The sequence below is a fragment of the Rattus norvegicus genome, chromosome 18, assembly GCF_021556685.1.
Source record: "Rattus norvegicus strain SHRSP/BbbUtx chromosome 18, alternate assembly SHRSP_T2T, whole genome shotgun sequence".
NCBI classification, from domain to species: domain Eukaryota; kingdom Metazoa; phylum Chordata; class Mammalia; order Rodentia; family Muridae; genus Rattus; species Rattus norvegicus.
Genome location: NC_141551.1, coordinates 58,149,704 through 58,173,247, shown reverse-complemented (window position 1 = coordinate 58,173,247; position 23,544 = coordinate 58,149,704). Strand labels below are relative to the sequence as shown.

General features: G+C 38.4%; 2 protein-coding genes and 1 pseudogene across 2 annotated transcripts in view; 1 reads left to right on the top strand and 2 right to left on the bottom strand.

Annotated features, from left to right (window-relative positions):
• The window catches only part of Spink13 (serine peptidase inhibitor Kazal type 13), a 141,547-nt gene that overhangs the window by 91,181 nt on the left and 26,822 nt on the right, over positions 1 to 23,544 (top strand). The gene's annotated exons all lie outside the window — the stretch shown is intronic.
• Spink10 (serine peptidase inhibitor, Kazal type 10) lies at positions 3,276 to 15,018 on the bottom strand. Its single transcript, XM_087593624.1, is given in 8 exon segments — positions 3,276 to 3,573; positions 4,660 to 4,775; positions 6,753 to 6,790; positions 7,674 to 7,750; positions 12,076 to 12,191; positions 13,624 to 13,661; positions 14,473 to 14,546; positions 14,852 to 15,018. Coding segments are annotated over 7 exon segments (495 nt in total). The 5' UTR covers positions 14,537 to 14,546; positions 14,852 to 15,018; the 3' UTR covers positions 3,276 to 3,527.
• Positions 18,851 to 23,023, bottom strand: Psmd14-ps1 (proteasome 26S subunit, non-ATPase 14, pseudogene 1; annotated as a pseudogene).

Genomic DNA, 23,544 nt, shown 5'->3' with positions numbered 1-23,544 from the left:
ATTGGTAAAGATCTTTTCCCAATCTGTTGGTTGCCGATTTGTCCTAACCACAGTGTCCTTTGCCTTACAGAAGCTTTGCAGTTTTATGAGATCCCATTTGTCGATTCTTGATCTTAGAGCATAAGCCATTGGTGTTTTGTTCAGGAATTTTTTCCAGTGCCCATGTGTTCCAGATGCTTCCCTAGTTTTTCTTCTATTAGTTTGTGTCTGGTTTGATGTGGAGGTCCTTGATCCACTTGGACTTAAGCTTTGTACAGGGTGATAAGCATGGATCAATCTGCATTCTTCTACATGTTGACCTCCAGTTGAACCAGCACCATTTGCTGAAAATGCTATCTTTTTTCCATTGGATGGTTTTGGCTCCTTTGTCAAAAATCAAGTGACCATAGGTGTGTGGGTTCATTTCTGGGTCTTCAATTCTATTCCACTGGTCTATCTGTCTGTCTCTGTACCAATACCATGCAGTTTTTATCACTATTGCTCTGTAATACTGTTTGAGTTCAGGGATAGTGATTCCCCCTGAAGTCCTTTTATTGTTGAGGATAGTTTTAGCTATCCTGGGTTTTTTGTTATTCCAGATGAATTTGCAAATTGTTCTGTCTAACTCTTTGAAAAATTGGATTGGTATTTTGATGGGGATTGCATTGAATCTGTAGATTGCTTTTGGTAAAATGGCCATTTTTACTATATTAATCCTGCCAATCCGTGAGCATGGGAGATCTTTCCATCTTCTGAGGTCTTCTTCAATTTCTTTCTTCAGAGTCTTGAAGTTTTTATTGTACAGATCTTTTACTTGCTTGGTTAAAGTCACACCGAGGTACTTTATATTATTTGGGTCTATTATGAAGGGTGTCGTTTCCCTAATTTCTTTCTCGGCTTGTTTCTCTTTTGTGTAGAGGAAGGCTACTGATTTATTTGAGTTAATTTTATACCCAGCCACTTTGCTGAAGTTGTTTATCAGCTTTAGTAGTTCTCTGGTGGAACTTTTGGGATCACTTAAATATACTATCATATCATCTGCAAATAGTGATATTTTGACTTCTTCTTTTCCGATCTGTATCCCCTTGACCTCCTTTTGTTGTCTGATTGCTCTGGCTAGAACTTCAAGAACTATATTGAATAAGTAGGGAGAGAATGGGCAGCCTTGTCTAGTCCCTGATTTTAGTGGGATTGCTTCAAGTTTCTCTCCATTTAGTTTAATGTTAGCAACTGGTTTGCTGTATATGGCTTTTACTATGTTTAGGTATGGGCCTTGAATTCCTATTCTTTCCAGGACTTTTATCATGAAGGGGTGTTGAATTCTGTCAAATGCTTTCTCAGCATCTAATGAAATGATCATGTGGTTCTGTTCTTTCAGTTTGTTTATATAATGGATCACGTTGATGGTTTTCCGTATATTAAACCATCCCTGCATGCCTGGGATGAAGCCTACTTGATCATGGTGGATGATTGTTTTGATGTGCTCTTGGATTCGGTTTGCCAGAATTTTATTGAGTATTTTTGCGTCGATATTCATAAGGGAAATTGGTCTGAAGTTCTCTTTCTTTGTTGTGTCTTTGTGTGGTTTAGGTATAAGAGTAATTGTGGCTTCATAGAAGGAATTCGGTAGGGCTCCATCTGTTTCAATTTTGTGGAATAGTTTGGATAATATTGGTATGAGGTCTTCTATGAAGGTTTGATAGAATTCTGCACTAAACCCGTCTGGACCTGGGCTCCTTTTGGTTGGGAGACCTTTAATGACTGCTTCTATTTCCTTAGGAGTTATGGGGTTGTTTAACTGGTTTATCTGTTCCTGATTTAACTTCGGTACCTGGTATCTGTCTAGGAAATTGTCCATTTCCTGAAGATTTTCAAATTTTGTTGAATATAGGTTTTTATAGTAAGATCTGATGAATTTTTGAATTTCCTCTGAATCTGTTGTTATGTCTCCCTTTTCATTTCTGATTTTGTTAATTTGGACACACTCTCTGGGTCCTCTCGTTAGTCTGGCTAAGGGTTTATCTATCTTGTTGATTTTCTCAAAGAACCAACTTTTGGTTCTGTTGATTCTTTCTATGATCCTTTTTGTTTCTACTTGGTTGATTTCAGCTCTGAGTTTGATTATTTCCTGCCTTCTACTCCTCCTGGGTGTATTTGCTTCTGTTTGCTCTAGAGCTTTTAGGTGTGCTGTCAAGCTGCTGACATATGCTCTTTCCTGTTTCTTTCTGCAGGCACTCAGCGCTATGAGTTTTCCTCTTAGCACAGCTTTCATTTTGTCCCATAAGTTTGGGTATGTTGTACCTTCATTTTCATTAAATTCTAAAATGTTTTTAATTTCTTTCTTTATTTCTTCCTTGACTAGGTTATCATTGAGTAGAGCATTGTTCAATTTCCACGTATATGTGAGAACCCCTTTCTAAGTCTGCTAACTTAACCAACTACCAGCCTCCACCAGTACAAAAACTAAGAATGTCACTAGACAGAATCTGAGGCTTTCTTAGTTACTCTTTCTGTGGCAGTGACAAAACACCATGTCCAAGGTAAAAGGAAGCATTTAACTTGGAGCCTTGCTTATAGTTTCAGAGGAAGAGTACATGACCAATACGGGGGATGGGGAGCCTGCAGCAGGCAGACATGGTGGTGGAGCAGTATCTGCGAGCTTAATCTGATACACAGGATTTAGGGAGAGAGAAAAAGACAGAGGTGGGGAGGAAGCTAATGAGAATGGAAGGATGTGGGCTTTTGAAATCTTAAAACCCACCCTAAGGGACACACCTCCTCTAGCAAGGCCACAGCTCCCAATCCTTCCTCCAATGTTCTACCAATTAGGGACCAATAATTCAAACATATGAGCCTACGAGGCCATTTGCATTCAAACCACCACAAAGGGCTATGGAAAAGCGTCTCCCACCTTGCTGTAGGCCCCTCTCTGATGTACCCACTAATGTATTCCGAACTTGCCTCGATTTATGACTTTCTTCATTCTCTAAGACTAAAAACTTTATAAAGCTGCTTCCGTGTGGGAACATAGACTTCGGGGTAATCTAAATCTGCGCTCACAGTTACCCAAAATGTCCCCCCAGATATCTCCTAGTCCCTTCAAGGTGAGAGCTCTGTGTTTTGTTTTTTGTTTTTGTTTTTTTTACATCAACAAATTATAATTACTAAAAATGTGCACGTACCTTAACCATCTGCCTCTAAGACTTAACCATCTGCTTCTAAGATAAAGGATACCTTAAGATAAAATTTATGTAACATTTTATTGAATGAAACATTTATAGTTATAAAAACCACACTGAATTTTATCAAACAAAAAAATTAAGACGGCAACTTTTAACATTATAATCAAACGATTGAATGGAAAGCCCTTCAATCACAGGTTGAAGAAATTCTTTCAATATCCGGTATTCCACTTTACGACTCACAAAAGGGTTCACTTGCTGTGTGGGAAGTTTGAGCATTGATTGAGAACATTCTAGTTGATTGCAGGATCTACCGTGAAAAAGGCTAAGCCCAGGACCCTGAACACTGTGTAACCCCTGCAAGACTCAGCAAGGACCTTAATGCCAGTAATCAATTTTTCCTTTAGAAGTTCTGTTAAAAAAAAAAAGAAAAAGGAAAGAAATCAGAAGGAAAAAATACAGAATTGAGCCACCATTTCCAGTTAACGTGCACTAATTTGTAAATCATGTTGTACTCATTGCTTTACCATGAGAAGGGGCTGACACGTATTGATGCAGAGAGTCTCCCTCTACCCACAAGCAGCTACTTCTCACCACTTACCCGCCTTTCACAAGTCCTATCACTCATCTGGGGACAATGGCTTTTTCCTAGAAGCCCAGTGCTGGTTCTGCTTTGGACTAGAAACCATCCTAGTGGTTCTATAGAAGCATTGTATGTTTTGAGGATTAAGTACGCAGAAATGTTTATGGAAGGGAACATTGGAGAGAGAGAAAATGTGGTATAAGGTAGGGGTGCAGCTGAATTAAAATAAAAAGAATACAAGTATACACTGATTAGCATTCATTAGGCAGTTTTTTACACACTCCTCATGCAGTGAGAGAATGTGATCAGAATGGTAGGGCAGGGAAGAGGGGGAGTAGAAGTGCTCCCAGACTGCCCTGGCCGGCAGGAATATTAGAAAGCCGTCAACAATCTGAGTAGACAAAGCAGACAACGAGAGACCTCGCTCCTTAGTATTGGATTCAACTGTGCTGGATTCCTGAGTTCTCTACTTGAGTTTTCTGCTTGCGCAGCAGGTTCCTTACTATTCAGCATCCAAAGTTGGAATTACATTATCTTGTTTACCACTGTGCTGCCAGCAGCTCATAATAATTCATTTAAAGATACATTTAGCAGATTTTACAAATGAGCAATTAAGGAAAGGTGCGAGTGAGTTTCTATGGCTTTAGTAGTAACGAAGTTACCATTTACTACTTACTCTCCATGTATGCTATGTCTGGGTTATCAGAAGGGTTTTCATTTAAATAATTCATTTAAAGATACATTTAGCAGGTTTTACAAATGAGCAATTAAGGAAAGGTGCGAGTGAGTTTCTATGGCTTTAGTAGTAACGAAGTTACCATTTACTACTTACTCTCCATGTATGCTATGTCTGGGTTATCAGAAGGGTTTTCATGGCCTTCTAGGAAAAGCCAGCCTTGAGTCATGCGCACTTACATCATCGCATTGCAGAAAATGCACTCGTTGTCGTAAGTGTGTCCATTGGTCCCACAGACTGGATTAATTTCTCTGGTACACCTATTTGGGAATTCTTTGTACTTGTCGCAGTCTGGCTGTCAGACATAAAGAGACGATATAAGGTTTAATCATGTACTGATCTTTGGGGGCAGGGGGGGTAAAGGCATCCAGCAGAATGGTTCAATATTAAGGTTTAAATATAAACATCGAGGTACCCAAACATAAATGTGATATATCTATTTAATCACACCTATTTACTTTGCTGTATGTGTGCGTATGTGTGCACAGGCATGTGTGCATGTCTCTCTCTCTCTCTCTCTGTGTGTGTGTGTGTGTGTGTGTGTGTGTGTGTGTGTGTGTGTGTGTGTTCTTTCATGCACATGTGGGGTCAGAGAACAACTTGCAGGAGTCTTTCTACCACACAAGCCCTGGAGATTGAACTCAGGTCATCAGGCTTGGTGGCAGGTCCATTGATCCTCTGAGCAATCTTGCCAGACCAAATTTGTTGTACTATTGATACATGTTTAATAAACCTGATTTTTTTAAAGCCATCTAATTACTTACCCTTCAGTCTCTTGTCTTTCTGAACCATCCATGACAGACACATAACACTCATATATGTGAGTGTTTATATAGATGTGTAAGGTTGTACGCAGATAGAGGTAAGGAGACTTACAGAAATAGGCAATAGTGTATATTTCCTGATGAATTTGCCTTTCAAACTTCTCTGTAATTGTTATCTATTCAGCTGTATAAGACTCCAGTTCTTCACATCTATGTAACATTATAGTGTGTTGATACTTTTAAAAAATCATGATTAATCCACCCTTTAAGAGGTTAATAAAAGGGGTTGGGGATTTAGCTCAGTGGTAGAGCTCTTGCCTAGGAAGCGTAAGGCCCTGGGTTCGGACCCCAGCTCCGAAAAAAAAAAAAAAAAGAACAAAGAGATTAATTAAAAAAAAAGAGATTAATCAATTACTTTCAATCTTCCTTCCTTTCTAAAACAAACAATTCTACTTTAAATGGTTTTTTAATATCTATTAAAAGGACTTAGTCCATTAATGAAAATTTTGAATAATGCTAAATATTTGTACAGTGCTGGCAAGACTATTATTGTTTATGTGTGTGTGTGAATGTATGTGCATGTGTGTGTACCTGGGCATATATGTTGTATCTCAGATGTGCAAGAGCCCATGGAGGTGAGAAAAGGTAGTTAATCCCCTGCAACTAGAGTTACAGATAGTTTTAAGCTGTCACGTGGATGCTGGGCACCAAATGTGGTTTGTCTGCAAGAGTGGTAGTAAATGCTCTTAACCTCTGAGTCATCTCTCCAACCTCTGCAAGATACTCTTGACCTTCACGTAATGACAATGACATGTGTGCAGTTGTTTGGTTTTAATGTTTTCCAGGTTTGTTCTATTATAGATAGATGTCCTGTTGGTATTTGACATTAAAAATTACCTATAAAATAGAAGTTTACCATTTATTTGTTCTTTTATTAAAATATTATATTTGCAGTTTCCCTTCCATGTACTCTCAGTTCCCCAGTTTCCTCTTCCCCGGATCCACTCCTCCCCCATTTCCCCTTCAGAAAAGAGAAACCCCCTGAGGACAGCAACTGAACACAGCACAACAAGTACCAAAAAGGCTGGGTATAAAAGTCTTCATAGCAAAGCCATGCAAGGAAACCCAGGAGGAGGAAAAGGTCCCAAGGGCAGATACAAAAGTCAGAGACACGGGGGCTGGGGATTTAGCTCAGTGGTAGAGCGCTTACCTAGGAAGCGCAAGGCCCTGGGTTCGGTCCCCAGCTCCGAAAAAAAGAACCAAAAAAAAAAAAAAAAAGTCAGAGACACGCCACTCCCACCGTTAGGAGTCCCACAAAACGCCAAGCTAACAACCATAATACCCATGCAGAGGACCTAGCGCAGGCCCTTACAGGCTCAGCGATGGCCTCCTCAGTCTCTGTGAGCCCCTGTGAGCCCCGCTTAGTTGATGCTGTCGACCGTGTCCTCATGGTGTCCTCAACACCTCTGGCTCCTACGAAGCTGCCAAATTAATCAGTGTTAACTCACCTTATGACGGACTTGTTTGGAAAATGTAAACGTAGTTTCTGAAACCAGGGGACAGAAGGAAAGTTAAGAATTCAAACGGGGAAACACAGTCTACAGTGTGAACTGCTCACAGTACTCCGCGAGGGTAGCCTGTGAAGACTGCTTATTCGTGACCTTCTAGGTAAGGAGTTGAGGAAGTAATGGAGTACTGCATTGGTAGAGAGATTTCAAATCTGGAAATGTTCCTTGTCGTTTGCTAATTTCTAAAACTCTCCTTTTAAAGATACCATAGTTTTCCTTTCGGTGTGAAACGGTGTAAAGGAGCAATGCCTTGTAGCAAAGTCACTTAGTTTGCCTTGTCTAAAAGACGTGCAGAAGCACTCACTAGCATTGAATAACTAAGATTTAGTATCTTAGGTCTAATCTTTCACAGTCCCTTTACTTATTCTGAATTTGGGATTTGTTAGTGGAAGAACAATGTATTTTTCTCTCCAAGCACAGACCTCAGCTTGAGACAGACCTCGCTGACAAATCACAAATGATAATGTCAAGGAACACCAGATCTGGAAGACGCTGTATGTGTGTATCTCATACATTACGTTCAACAGCACTGAAATCCTGGAAAATGGGATGAAGGGAAATCTCTAACCAAAGATCAATGAGAACAACATAAAAATCCAAAGTACTGTTTTTAAGATTTACATTTTCAGTAACTGGCTTTCTGGGTACACGGTGTTGTGCCCCGCTTCCACTATTGATATAATTCAGTTTCTATGCTCCAGTTCTCCAAAACACGACATGAGTAAAACACGAATCATTAATCCAAGTCCTAAAGAACGTAATGCTTTCCCTGTCATCATTTGATGCTTCATCTAGCTCTGAACTCAATGGGTGCTTACAGTATTATATGCCTGGGAGGGGGATAGCAGAAGCTTTACTTACCATAATAAAACAGACCCACCAAGGCCAGAATGAAAATTATTTTGATCCATAATGAAGAAGAAGGCATTTTATCAAGTCTGTGGAACAATCATTTAAGAGCTTCTATAACATGTTTCTAAGTGAAAATTTCTTACAGACCAAGAAGGTACCACACGCACTCCTTTCCCAGTTGCTTAATTATGGCTAACACTACCTTCCCTCTATTCTTTTGCTAATCTTCAGAATCAATAAGACGCAGGCAGCAGAAGTCCTGAGTCCTCCCGGAGCCTTCGCTGTACCTATAAAGAGTTATTTATTCTCCCAGCAGCTGGCTAAGCTAAGACATTCGCTGCACTTCACGAAATGCCTACATTGGGATTTCAGTTTTTCAGAAATAATTCTTCTTTAAGGAAGGACCTTGAAAAGTTGTTATAGCAACCCTAAGCTCTTGGACAGTCTCCAGATGTCTCTGTGCCCCTTTTCTGGAACACTGAGACACCAAAAGCTCTAGACATTGATAAAGTTTGGCTTGCCTTCTTTTCTCAGTCACTTCCTCTCAGCTGCAGTTCTGATTGCTTTGTCTTTGAGAACCTTGTTAGGAAACGAGATCAAAAGCCTAGCACCGATCAATCAGAGCAGAAGTCTGTGTTCCCTCTGGAGGCTGCAAAATAGCTCACAAGATCCACCTCACTTGCTCTTCGTGGTTCTCTCAGTAGAAAGTTAGGAACAGCTTGACCTGATTTATCCAGAGGTAAAGAGAATGAGAAGGCAATTCACACACACAAACACACACACACACACACACACACACACACACACACACACAGAGAGAGACAGAGACAGAGACAGAGACAGAGACAGAGAGACAGAGAGAGAGAGGGAGGAGTATTTCAAACTATTGGGTAAGAAAGAACAAGAGAATAAAAACAAGAAAAACAAATTTAGCGACTTGTGACTCAACAATTTTACCTTGTGGTTTAGTCAGAAAAATTACATCGAATACTAAAATAAAACTAATATGCTAATGCCTGGCTAACTTCACCAGAAATGTTATTTTTATTGTGTGTTTTGTTTTAAGGTACATACCAGAGTCACACCAGAACATTTGCAAGCCCATAGCACAAATTTACAGCCAGGAATAGACAAAGTGTCTATTGGACACTTTTTAACCTATATCCATTTCCACAACCAAAACAGTAAATGTATTGATTGTGTAAGAAACCCAGGCTGTGCTGTGTTTAAATGTTAGAAGGTACGGCAGCTGTGATGACTAGATCTAGATCTGGCTGCCAATTTGACTGAATAAAGGGATGCCTAGAGAGTTAGTAAACCACACTTCAAGTTAAGTCTGTGATGAGATTTTGGGAGAACCTTTTACAGGTCAATGAACTAAGTGGTTAAAATTCATCCTGAATGTAAACGCTATCATCCACTGGGCTAAAGGTCTTGATGGAGTGGAAAAAAAGAGGAGGAGTAGCACTTACCAGCATTCTCCCCTATGGCAGATGCCCCCCCCAAACATGTCATTGACCCCCCAGGAGAATCTGACTGCTTTCGAAGACTTGCTTTAGTCACTCTCGTAGAGAACAGCATGGAGTCACTCTCGTAGAGAACAGACATTCTGCTTGGATTGGCGCTGCAGCCTTGGTCTCCCTGTCACTGATGTATCTTGCACTGAGCAGCCACTAATGCCCCCGGCTTTCTCAGCATGCACATGGCTATTGTGGGATTTTCAGCCTTGATGTATAAATCTATACCTTCTCTCGGTTTTGTTTCTCATAGAAACCATGGTTGATGTGGCTATATCAGAAATCTGTTTTCTGGGTCCCTTAAAAGTTGAACATTCAATCACCTGATGAACTATGCACTCCACTGGTAGAAGGACAGATCTCCTTTCCAAAGTAATCATCTTCAGTTGAATGGTTGGGGCTGCCTACTTTCCCGTTTGTTTTTGTTTTGTTCATTACATTATATCTTAACCACTAATTTGAGGTATACAAAAATTCTCCAGAGAAGTCTTACAGAATGAATAAAGGATCAAATTTTCTATTCTTATTACCAGAATGTCAAGAATAAAATATGATTAACTCTCCTGTCTCTTAAACATGGAGTTAACATCTATCTACCAAGCCTCTTAGAATATGCAGCTGCTTCAAATTTAGACATATCCTAAGGTTTAAAGCCTAAGTCAATGGTTTAAACAGAGACCCTCACAAGGACAACGGACAATTTCCAGGCACTTATCTACTCTCCTGTCACCTACCAGTCACTAACTATACAGCTCTCTGATCAACTTTGTTTGCAGTCTATGACATCTTTCATTATTCTCCACTCTGATACAAGGGAAGAAACCATGCAGATCGGCATAGCCCCATTGTGTCTCTAGGACAAACAGACACTGATCCTTATCTTATTCAAGGAAGAACTGCCTTAAAATATGAAGGACTTGCTTTTATTGATATTTAAAAAGTTATGTTGATAAGTGGAAAACTGTCAGATTCCAACCAACATAAACGTTCAGATAAAGGACCTATTTCTAAACCTCCCTCGCTCCTTCTCTCCTTCCTCCCCCCTCTTTCTTTCCCTTCCTCTCTCTTTCTCTCCCTCCCTCTCTTCCTTCCTCCCTCCTACTCTCCCTCCCTCACTAATTAATATTTCTTTTGCCTGTGAATTCATGTTATTTGCTTCTTTCTTTTCTACCTTGACTGAGATTGAAATTATGTCTGATATCATCATGATTCCCCAAGGCCCATGAGAACACTAACCCAAGCAGCCTCTTAGACTTTCAACTGCTCAAAACCCTTCTCTGAATGTATGGAAACTTGAGAGCAAATAGAACCTAACATATCTAATTTGTTTAAAAATTTCTCATGTAATATGATATTTGGATAACTTTGGGAAATATCTCAGATCACAGGGACTGAAATATTTCTGAAACCATTACCTACTCAAATTTAAAAAAGGACTCTAATACATTTAATAACACTGTTTAATATTTTATTGAGCAAAATATTTAGATACTCGGAGCTTTACAATGAGTGGGGGCTTACATTATGGAACACAACATTAAGATAAGGGTTTTGTTGTTTGTGATCAACTTGCTCTGTAGCCCAAGTTCACACTCACCTCAATCCTCTAGCCCCAGCTTCCTAAGTGCTAGGATCGTAGGTAGAAGGACCACACCTTGTCCAAATACTGAGATTTCAAACCATCATTTTATTACTGGACATTGACAATAGACATTCTGAAATTATAGTTTCTCATTGCTGAGAGTAACCTTAAATGCACAGTATTTAATCTTCCGTCACACAGTGTGATTCATCTGCTCTTCTATGAATGAGAGACTTTGATCAAGAGACTCTAATGGTAGAATTCACCGCAGAAACATATTGTAACTACAGCCACTTGAATGTTTAGCTCCAGAAAATGTCAGCATTTACCATAATGAGCAAATGAGAAGGAAACATCACTTTTCCTGTAGAATCGAAAGAAAAAAAAACATTAAAAATTAATCATACTTTCTGGATAGTTTATATGCTTACATACTTAAAGGAGAGGATTTTGACTTTGAACATGCTGGAGAGATTATGCTTTGGTCTTAAAGCAGCCGTGTCCATTTGCTTCTTAGCTCCTTGTATGCCCTTTCCCCACTGTGGGTGTCTTTGGCATTTCCAACCTTCTCAGTGAAAACTCACGTCAGATCCATCAAAGAAGAGCTATAGATAATAGCAGCTCTTCCAAGAAGCCCGTACCATTTCAGAACCAATGGGCAACTATTTTATAAGATTAGAAAGCCACGTAAGGGAATGAGGACTAAAGAAGGCTGGCGAGCCTTCAGACACCAAAGTCTTTCAGACTAAAGGAGAGACAGAGACAGAGACAGAGACAGGGACAGGGACAAGAGGTCAGTTGGGAGTGCCTGTGCTCTCAGGGAGGTTAGAAAGACAGTATAATTTCCAGAGACAAAGTGACATTCCACGCATTTCTTTTTAGCATTAACTGGCTGATGGTCCACGGTGGATTTTAAAGCTCAACATTCAGTCTGATTCCCGATCAGCTGTTTTGCCTGTAGCTAGAAGCTGCAAGGCGGACCCTTGCCGCATTTCGGAGTCATGCTGTTTAATATTACAGTCTCAGAATCACCTCCTCGGGGCTGCTGCTCTGTAATAGCAACCCGCAATTCACTGAGTTACAGGAGTCAGTTCACACTTTTGCAGAACAGTTAACACAGAGCAACCTGACAGTTCACGGTAAGACTCTTAAAAAGAGCCTGAAGTATATTCCCTCAGCTTTTATAAACTATCATAGCTGTCTTTGCTACAGTCCATGTGTCTAGATTACCATCAATATGAGTTTTTATATCACTGTGTAATATTGCCTTACTTATAACTAGAAAAATAAATATTCACTATCGCATTCTTACTTCAGTGCATTGCAGAAAATACATTTATTGCAATAAGTTTGTCCGTTAGTTGCACACATAGGATAATACTCTTTGGTACACTTGTCGATGAAATTCAGATATGGTTTACAGTCTATCTGTAAAACAGAGAAAGGCAATAGAAATTATTTAATAGTGAACATTTGATTGCAATAGTCTTAAAATACGGCATATATGTATGTTCAACGTGTGATAACATAATGTGTATTTAGGATTAAAAATCAAATACCTACACACCTATGCAGTAACAAATCATTCTCAGTACTTTTAAAACAACATGCAAGGAGCTGTGTTTTCTTGGCAGTATTATGAGCTTTTAAAGAACACAGACTACTCAAATTCTAAAAAAAAAAAATAGTTGAACAGAAATTTTAAAAAACTGGTGTCAGGTAAGTGCACATAAATTTGATGAGCTGTATAAAGCCGTTGTTGTTCTGTATTTCATCTTGAATTATATTTGCTTATGGTCATATACTACAGTTATTGAGAGGAACTACTTGCACTTATTATCTGGATCATAGAGCGTCTAAGTGGACATTTCTATAAAGGGTCAGAGACATGAAGTCCACTGATGTTCTTTACGTTGTCAACTCTGTTGTAGAATTTCCACTTAAATACAGAGCCTTCCTGAAGGTGATACTTCGTGAACCAGTTCCCTGTCTCACATTCACTAGACAATTGTTTTCAGTGCTTGCTCTCTTCTTTTTTTAATTACCAGTGTGTGTGGGGGGGGCTGTAGCTTCTTCCCTGTGCTTTAACAATGCAGCTCTCATTCCCCTACGCTAACAGCCTTCCCTTCCCAGGGCAGCTCTTCCTCACTCCCACCGCAGTGACCAAAGCTTGAAGCGGAATGCACTGCTCACTATTCTGTCCTCTTCAAATCTCCACCAATTAATGACTCTCTCTCTCTCTCTCTCTCTCTCTCTCTCTCTCTCTCTCTCTCTCTCTCCATTTAGATATTTCGTGTAGTTTTAGAAATCTTGAGAATAGTTTGTACTGGGGGAATTCAATATGTGCTTTTATAATATTTGCTTTTATGTAACCTTGGTGATCATTATGCGTGCTGACATTTAAAATGACATAAAGAGGCACAGTGTATTTCCAATCATAATGATATAGTATAGTATGTATTATTTATATTACATTTTCTACCATTATATGACACACACACACACTTTTCATTACTACTCATTCTCCTAAAATTAATAAGTGGTATACTACTTTCTCTTTGTTAGGATGAGTAATTTTACTTTTAAGTATGTTTTTTGTATCTCAGTATTGTAAAAATAAAAACTAATAATTGCCAATATCTTTCCTATGTACATTACCACAGAGATCATCCCTAAATCATACCAATGTGGTTTTAGGCTTCCTAGTAGATTGTGTTGGTTGGCCTTGGTATAATGATATTCACAGAAGCACATATTTTCATTTTTTAAATCCTTGTATACTGTAGGCAATCTTACTGAGATTCTAAATTGACAAGCATTTAAAGTTGTATTTCAAATTCCAAACAAACTAGTGACTTACTTGAAGTTTGTGTGCTGATAGGTTTGTGAAGGCAGTTTCTACAGCAACGAAAACAATTTTAAAAATAAGCACGTCGCAAATACAATGGTGGCAGAAACTTAACTTCAGCAATCTACTCAAAGGACTGCCTCCAACAAGAGGAGGATTCTGTACCAGTAACAAAAATAAAACTCTCCAACATATCTATATATTTAACAAAACCAGTTAATACTAAACAGGCAAATGATCTCTTGAAAAATTATATATCGTTTTCAATAACTTCTACTGAATTCGTCAGTAATCTCTGTGATGACACTACCTTTTAAAAGATTTAGAGTACAGATACCTAATTAGAATAGAAGAAAGCGCTGAGCCAAAAGTTACTTCAAAACATTGCGCTCTTCTACCGGGACATTTGTCAATACTATGAAGTATAAATGATTAAAAAATGTCAGTGTCCAGAAAGAGTCTCTTCCTTACACATGTCTTTGATTTCAGGACTGGAGCTAAAAGTGTGTAACAATTCAGAATGTTGAAGCGTTCCAGACCTAGAAAAGAGCATTTCTTCCTGTACTTTGGATTTAATAACCATAAAATATCTTCAAACTACCAACTATGAAAATTAGTCAAAAGAGCCTAGACTTAGCAATGGGCACCATTTTAAATTCCACTGTGTGTGGCTTAGCACCATTTCATGTCTCTTTCTGTACCATACAAAATAAGTAAGGTACCTTTTGACAGGTTGTTCAGAAGCTGCTTTTTCTTATTTCACCGATTTAAGGATTGAGAAGGCCATAAAACAACTGAAAGTTCAGCTCCCATCTTGCTACAAAAAGACACCAGGAATTCTACCCAAGACGGAAAACTTACCGGAGTACAAAGCAATGGCCACATTGATGAAAACGGCTTTGGACCATAGCGAGGATAAATTCATTTGAGCAAATCTGTAGGAGAAACCATCCAAAAAGTTCATTACAAGGAACCTGGCTGCATTAAGAATAGACATGATCAGTTGAACCGGGATTTCTTTGAACAATTGGAACCGTTATTACCAAGAGAGTAGCTAAGACAATTCTGACGTCAAGGATGTGTATGAGCCTATCTATCTTCCTTTGAAGCAATACTGTGAGTGCAGCACCCGGCTGCTGTCTCCCTCTGGTGATGCTGGGTACTGGGGCTGTCTTTCTCTACAATACTGACAGCAGTGCTTTGCACTGTAGCCGTCTTCCTAATGCTACACCTCATCTACCTTATGCAGAAAGACGGTGGACTCAGGGACAGACCTCTGGAGACCTCTGGCTCTCTTGTTCACTCTTCTTTAACTATAGTCTTCAAGGGAACTCTCGTTTCTTGATATTTGAGTGAGGAACTTGATAAGGATAAATGGTGGCCCGGGGCAGGCAAGACACAGAGGTATTTTGTTCGTTCCCCAGAGGCCATAAAATAGGTCATAAGAGGTGCCTACCAAGTACTTCTCAATAGATCATCTCTCAGCAGGAGGTATTCTACTACAGGATCTCCTGTACCTAGAAATATGAGTGCAGTCATTGATCCTAACATAGATAAGGAATGTGGATACTTGGTTTATTCTAGAGAATTGAGCAGGAAAAGGGAGAGCCAATGTTTGAATTTAATAAGGCTCTATGTCCTTAATAGTTTTATAAACTAAATATATATTGGGATTTTTCTAGAGAAATGTTAAAAACCTATGGATGTAACACTCCACAGTCACTACTGTGAATATATATATATATTCACGGTGAGGTACTGAGTGCAGTCAGGTATGGAAATTCAGGAAAATAGTGATTCGTGATCATTACTACTGCTTTATTGTCTGCTAAAGAATGGATGAGCTAAAGGACACATCATAATTTGAATGACAAAATCCTGTGAAATGGCTGCCAAACTAAATGTCTTTCGACATATAGCTAAAACATACTTCCCAGGAGATTCAGAGTACGCAAGCCCAGAGAAAGATAGAATAAAGTTCTGAAATCTAGAAGGTGACCTGCTGTATTGGGCACTGGCACGTGAGAAGAGTGAGTGTAAATCTTGTGGGAGAAAGGATAGTAATGATGCACATGGAAACATGGAAGTTACTGAAACAGAATAGAAAGACAGTACATACAGGCAATAGTGCCAAGAGCTAGTTGTTTGAAATGAGAAACAGCCTTACGAACTTTCCTGAGATTGTCCAGGAAAAGGGAGCAGTGGCTGAGAGTACTGAGCAGTGGGAGAAAAGAGTTATTGTCACAAACCCCAGAGGAAATAGGAAGAAAGTCACTGACGTGGGCTGTGAGAGGTAAGAGACTCCTACCAAACGCAGGTTGTTCTCTCTGCGTTGTGCTTGCTGTATGAGATGTGAGCTCTCAGCTCTTAGCTTCCGGCTCCAGATGAAGCATCTCTTGTCCTCTGCCATACTGTCCCTGTCATTATGTCTCTCAACCCTGGCGAACCATAAGCCCAAATAAACCCTTCTTCTTACCATATGCTTTCTTTGTCATAGTATTTTGTCAGAGTAAGAGTAACAAATACAGCTGGCTTCACCTCTGATTTCAATAGTAACAACAGGGTTGGGGATTTAGCTCAGTGGTAGAGCGCTTGCCTAGCAAGCGCAAGGCCCTGGGTTCAGTCCCCAGCTCCAAAAAAAAAAAAAAAAAAAAAAAAAAAAAAGTTCAATAGTAACAACAAAATATACAGGGTCTGTAACAATAATAATTAAAGGAGAAATATGAATTCAGGATGGAGGGGTGGGGCTATAGTAAGATTGGAGGAGAAAGAGGGCTGGGAACTATAGAGATATATTTTCTCAAAAATTAAATTACTTAAAAGAGTAATAAACCTTAAAGATAAATGATGGAATCTTTATCAAACTATTCTAAAATCAGAATTTCTTGATGCTAAGCTGAAAAGGTTGTTTACAAGGAAAAGTAACAATCTGTATCATTTGCATAGAAAAAAATCACAAAAACAGAAGCAAGTAGAAACCAGCAACATACAAACTGCTCTACAAGACTTGGGTGCATTTATCACACCATTCGAAGACTGGTATTTTATCAGTATAATTAAATATATACATTATCATTTCAGTAGATGTACAAGAGCAAAAAGCAAAAATTGACACCTTTGAACAATAAACTTATTAATATGCTTAATAATCTAGGAGCAGGTATAAAATACATCCATCTGATAAGGATACCTATGGATATCACACACTACTATCATATGCCCTGTTGAGATATTTCATCCTTTCTCAGACAAGGGGTCTATTTATCACACATTGCTTAATATAGAACCTTTTAGTCTTCAAGAGGCAGAAGCTAAAGAGCACGAAGTCTGATGACCCAAATTCAGTCACTGGAACCCACTTGTGTAGTACAAGCTGATCTCCAGCTATCTCAAAAGTAAATGAGACTCAGACTGTGGTTATTTTATTTATCTTTGATAATTACTGGGGGGTAGCCCCTAATCTACTCTTCTAACTGCTGGGCTGGTTACTTTCTCAGTGGTGCATCCTAGATACTGTTTCTCCTGGCCACACTCATTGTCCATCTCCCCTCACGGTGGCTTCTTTCCTCTTGTTCTTCCTGTTTCATCTCTTGCTGTCCTCTAACCAGGTAACTCCAAACCCATCCACCTCTAATCCTTCCAGTAATTGGCTGTAGCTAATTTTATTTAACCAATAGTTTTAAATCAAGGGCCAAGGTTAGCACAACAAAACCTTGTAAACAAGAGAAGTCACTCATAGGTCTAGCTAGACCTTTGGGTATAGAATTCAGCATTACGACACACAGGAACAGAACACACCTCAACCCACGTGATGGATGGAGAGAGCTGACTCACTTCCGGTGCCCTTTGACCTCTGCACATGCACTACTGCATGTATACTTCTACACACAACCTCCTACACACAGAGAGAGAATAATAAATGAAAAGAAGTAAATTGAAAATATAAATAAGTAAAATAAACGAGGGCATCTTGATTTAAAATGCTGTTTACATTGGAAAAATACATGTAAAATAATCTCGATTTGTAAATGATATAATCTTTTATGTGAAGACTCCTGTATCAAAACTCACAAATGAATTAATCAAAGTTGATTAATTTCTAATCAATATACATGTGAGGACATAAAATTTTGTTCAATTTCTAAGTAATTCAGTGAACCATCCAAAGAAATGAAGAAAGTAATTCCATTTTAATAATACCAAAATAAAAACACCTTTGTGTTAATTTAATAAAAGATGTGAAAAAAAATAGCTTACATTGTTTAAGTTTTACTTAAGCAAGTTGAGGAAGAAGTTTCAGAGGCTGTCTCATGTTTATCAGCAGGAAGTAGTTATTTGAATGATAACAGAGTAGTCAGTACTGTGGGCACCAGCGAGGCAGATTCAGTCAAAGGAAAGCATGGAGATATATATATATAAATATATATATATATATATACTATATATGTATATATATATATATATGGCTGAGAGTATTGCAGTATTCAATGAATCTATTATGATACTGAAAGTTATAAACCCATTATAGACAGACGAGGACTGTTTTAGGGAAGTTTTATTATAGAACTATATTACAGAATATGGAATATTATTGATTTGAGATAACAGTGGGATATCTAGGTAGATGAAGCTAATAATTTAAATGGAACACAGTTGTTCCCGGAGTACACATACTGTTTGAATTCTCCCTCTGGATGGCAGTTATATGTTTTGATTCATGAAAAGTATTTCAAATCTATTAATTTCTAATATATGCACTGTACTATGCACAACATGTACACTAGGCACCAATGATATTTTTTGATTGTCAATGTATTTTTTTAAGCAACAATCACCATGTATTTGTGCAACTGATTTGTTTTTTCAAATACTAAATGGGATCTTAACAAACTTTTCTTACTTTGGCATATTCTTGTACGACTTTTCTCAAAGAAAGAGATGTAATTTCACAACTGAGACTAAAGGTGCCCCAGTACTGCAAACACTACTCCTTCAGGAACCCCTTGATTTTTGGGGATTAGGAATAACTGAGCAATTTACTCTGAAAGTCTCACACCTGGCTTTCTGTATTGCTTCATTTAAATATAACAGAGTGCGACATCACTGCAAAACTCCGGACATTTAAAGGCATAGGTGTATCCATGTTTTTCCAAAGGACTTTTGGCATCTACTTATGCTAACATTCTCTGTTGTCAGCTCTTCGGGTGTTACCTGATCTTCCCCTTATTAGAATTCTAGGCTATTTGCCATGTTCATAATCCTGAAAGGTCAATCTTTCCATCTAACTATTTTTATGCAAATTTAACAGCATCTTCTATTTCAGTTTCCTTTTCCAGTAATTAACAATGATGGCATAATAACTTGTTTAATCCTGTCAAGACTGCTTAAGTGACCCGGGTTTGAAGTCGTTTGTTTTGGTTCATCTCCTAAGACCATCATATTGGCATTGATCAACCATGAAGACATCCAATAATAACTTTTCCTTTTACATGCGGAATGGGATTCACAACCACTGCCACATTCTCTCTGGCAAGGCTTGAAAGCTCTGCTGAGTGTTGATGTCCAAACCAGACGGCCACCAACCAAAGCCAAGGTGACTGTGACAGCAAACAATAGCCACTGCTGGCCATCCTGTGTGTTTAAGCAAATTTAATTGCGAAGGCTGGACCAACTCTTTCTATACTGACACCTGTTCCTGACTGTGGCATAGCCCCATTCCCTCTGACCATGAAATCATCAAGTTCACCGAGCGTTACACCGGTAACGTCCACCCATTGGAACTCCAGCATGGTCATATTTTAACATGTTTAGCAAAGCCAAGAAAGAGATACAAGATTGCAGACTCCTTCTACTCAGTCCATGGCAAAAAGCTGTCAGTGCATCTGGCCCAGTTCAGGCACACATCTTCCAAATCTTAGAAGTGTGTCCACATTTCCGCACAGTAACTATAACTCTTAAACTATTAAACTTCAATTTGTCGAATTTGACAAATTTCTTATTAGCTTCAATTCTTGCTCATTCTGGCGGGTATAATTTTTTCCCCCAGGATTGGCCTCACCTTGCCTCTTCTCTCCTCTCTCCCTATAATCCTCCCTCTTCCCCTCAGCCCCTCCTCCTGGCCTTACAAGCAACATGGTGTTTGTGGCAAGAGTAGTTCCTCACACTTGACGAGGCTCTGGCTTTGAGAATAGGCAAAGACTCAGTGGATTCCATTCAAAACAGTCACTCAGGCCTCTGCCAAGAAATAATTCCACTGATGATATTTTATATTAAAAACCTGAGAAATGCTATAGTTAAATCAATACAATTTAGCAAGATATTGGAAAATAGTAGAGAGTGGATAACTAGGCATTATTTTTAAATGAAAGGATAGTTAATCTTAGAAAGTTCTACTATAATTTATCATGTTAGGTTAAGGGAAGTAACCACATAAGTAATTATTATATACTAAATAATTAATTTAATAAAATCTGCACATTTATTTTAATGCTGTTCATTGGAAGTTATCTGTCAGGTATTTTTTAGTATTGTAAATTTTTAAGTTAGTCATGAGTACTGAATTTGTAGAGTATTTGAGAGATCTTCATAAAAATATTTGTATAAACATAAAAGTATGTTTATGATATTATAAAATGGAACTCGTGCTCTAAAGGATTGGAAGAATTCTGGTTTGTCTCTGAAAATAAAATACATTATTGACAATAATTATGTTCTTAGGGTTCACTGAATAAGTATCTGTAACAATTTTTCCCTTTTCATCTCTGATTTTATTAATTTTGGTCTTCTCAATTATCTTTTAGGTAGTTTGACTAAATGTTTGTCAATCTTGTTAATCTACTCAAAGAATCAACAAAGAATTTATTGCTTATTTTTTTTATCTATCTCATTAATTTTAGCTAGCCCCAAGGATTCTGTTTGTTTGTTTGGTTGGTTTGGTTTGGTTTTATTTTTTTAGACAGAGTCTCTCTCAACCGCTCTGGCTGTCTTGGAACTCACTGTGTAGACTAGGCTGGCCTCAGATTCAGAAAGATTCACCTGCGTCTCCTGTGTGCTGGGATCAAAGGTTCACGCCTTCATGCCAGGCTCAGCCCTAACTTCTAGTATCTCCTCTTCCCTACTCTTTCTTTGGTGGTATCTTCCATGCTTGTCCAAGACCCTGAAGCACAACACTAGGTATTAACATGGATTCTCCCCAGTGTTTTTCTTTTAATATAGGCATGTAGTGCTAAGAACATTCTTCTTAGGACTGCCTTCATTATAACCTATAGATTCTGGTATGTTTTATTTTCATATTCATTAAATTCAACAAACTTTTACATTTCTTTCTTGAGTTTTCCCTTGAACCAACTTTCATTCAGTAACGTATCATTTAACTCTCATAAGTTCGTTCATGTACTGTCTGTCCATTCTACTGTCGGTTGGTATCAGTTGGTATTAGTTTTGCGTTTGGGATGTGATTTAAAATTTCCTAAATTTCTTGAGGTTTGCAGTGCATCCCAGTATGTGGTAATTTGGAGAAAGTTTCATGAACTGCTGAGAAGAAAGTAAATTCTTTAGAGTTTGGATGGGATGTTCTGTTGATGTCTGCCACATCCATTGGATTATGATGTTATTTATCTCCAGTGTTTCTGTTTAGATTTTATATAGACGTCCACTATCATTGTGTTTGAGTCAATCTCTGGTTTAAGACCTAATAAGATTTATTTTATGAAATAGGGTACTTGTTTGTTTGGTGGATAAGTGTTTAGAATTAGAATATCATCTCAATGAATTTTTATTTTGGTAAGTATGAATGTTCGTCACCATCTCTCCTAATTAGCTTTGGCTTGTGATCTATTTTGTCAGATATTAGAATAGCTTATTTGTCTGGAATACCTTTTCCTGTATGTTATGTTAAAATAATGGTAACTATCATTGATGGTAAAGTGTTTTTTCTTAGAGGCCACAAAACATGAATCTTAATTTTTAATTCAATTTGTCAGTCTCTGCTTTTTTAAAAAATATTGCATAATTTTCCATTTCTCCTCCCCCAATCTTCCCATGCACCACCTGTTCTCTCTCAAGTTGATAGCTGCTATTTTTTTAAAAAAATTATTACATACACAAACACACTTCTAAATATATAAACACAACTTTTTCAGTCCCTACTGAGGGAACTCAATGTTGGCTGAAGACACAACAAGACCAAGACCTCAGCACCAACGAGATTTATTTGCCTCAAAGGGACAAAAGGCAGGGATAAGAGACAAAGACAAAGAGAGAATAGAGAGAAAGTGAAAGGACGGGGAGGAGCAAGAGGAGGGGATATTTGTCCCAGAGTGGGACAAAGGACTGCCTCTGAATAGAGAGGGGACAGATGTGGCCCATAGGCAAATGATAGTTTATAAAGATAAAGGGGGAACCCTGTGTTAGGATGAGGTATTTTACTTTTAATTGGGCATGTTAATCAGGTGAGCCAAAGTAGGCTTTTGATTACTGGGCTTCAATACTTTGATACCTGGACCTTGCTAGCCAAACTCAGGAGGAAGTAGTGGCCAAATAAGAGAGTAGACCGTAGGGGCTAATTTTAGGAATGAAACCTAATGATTTTTAGTCATTAGAGGTAATGAAGGAGAAGGGCAACTACCACAGCCACATGCTCGACTGGGCTAGTGTCCCTTCACCTAAAATGTTACTTGTATGCATATAATTTTCAGTGCCAACCACTTGGTATTGGATGATCAATTTGGGAGCTCTTCCTAAGGAAGACTATTTTTTCCCACTCTCTCTGCCTGCAATTCTTTGTCTAGGGTTGAGGTCCCATGAGATTTCTCTTTTCAATGTCAGCATTATCTATTGGACTGGTCTTTTTTTTTCTGGTCTTGTTTAGGTATCTGTGCTGAGGAAACTTCATGGTGTAGCTTCTCTGACACGTCTAGATGAAATCCCACAGCAAACTTCCTGTTGCTCTGCCTCTCACAGTCTTCCCACCTCCTCCTTTGTCGGGAGGAAGCAGCTATGAAATGCCTCGTTTTATTTCCTAGAGGGGCATCTGTAGCTTCAGAGAATATTGTAGAATAAGTTGCATTTCTAATTGTAGGGAGAGGAATTACTTTTAGCTGGTCATTTAATTTATAAAATAGGCCCAGTCAAAGAAGGAGTTATCGATACCCTAGTGCCTACAGAAAACTGTGTGTTAAAATCATATTCTTAACTGATATTTAAGCAACTGGGGAAACTCAATCTGTCTTTGAGTTTTTCTGACGCTTCCATAACTAAGGTGATGATAGGTGTCTTTTCTCTCAGTTTGGTGTTTAAATAAAATGAATAGCATGGAGGTCCTAAAGAACAATCAATGAGCCTGTTCTCCATTGCCAATTGCACCTGCGTCTTTGTGGTCTGAGTCTGTGTATCTCAGAGAAGCCTGACACATTTCCAATAGACAAGAAGGATCTTTAGTAGGCCTTTGTTGTATTTCTTGTACCTTATTAAAAACTTATTGCTCCTCATCTTAACTTTTGTTGAAATGTTTCTGTAATAGTGGTCTAAGCCACAGTAGTCACTGCCTTGTTCATTCATAGGGGTTTCCAGGATCCTAAATGAAGTCTGAACGATTTTTCCCTTCCTTTGTTAATGACCCTTTTCTTAACATGAGCATGCACTGATATATAAATGTCAGTCCAGGACAGATGATGAAGGGTGGAAATAGATTGGATCAACTTGTTCATGTGTGGGATTCTTTTCATAAGAGATTATTATTTCTGATTGTACTCTGATATAAACAGCTAGCTGCCTCTGGTCATTTGCCCCTAAGGGATTTTAGCATAATAAAAATCCCCTACTTGAGTTGGCACCATGTCTAAATTGTGTTTCCTGTAATATCTGAGGGGGAGAAATACCATGAAAGTAATGACAGAGTGGGTGGATAGGTAATATGCTTAAATTCAGAGCAGA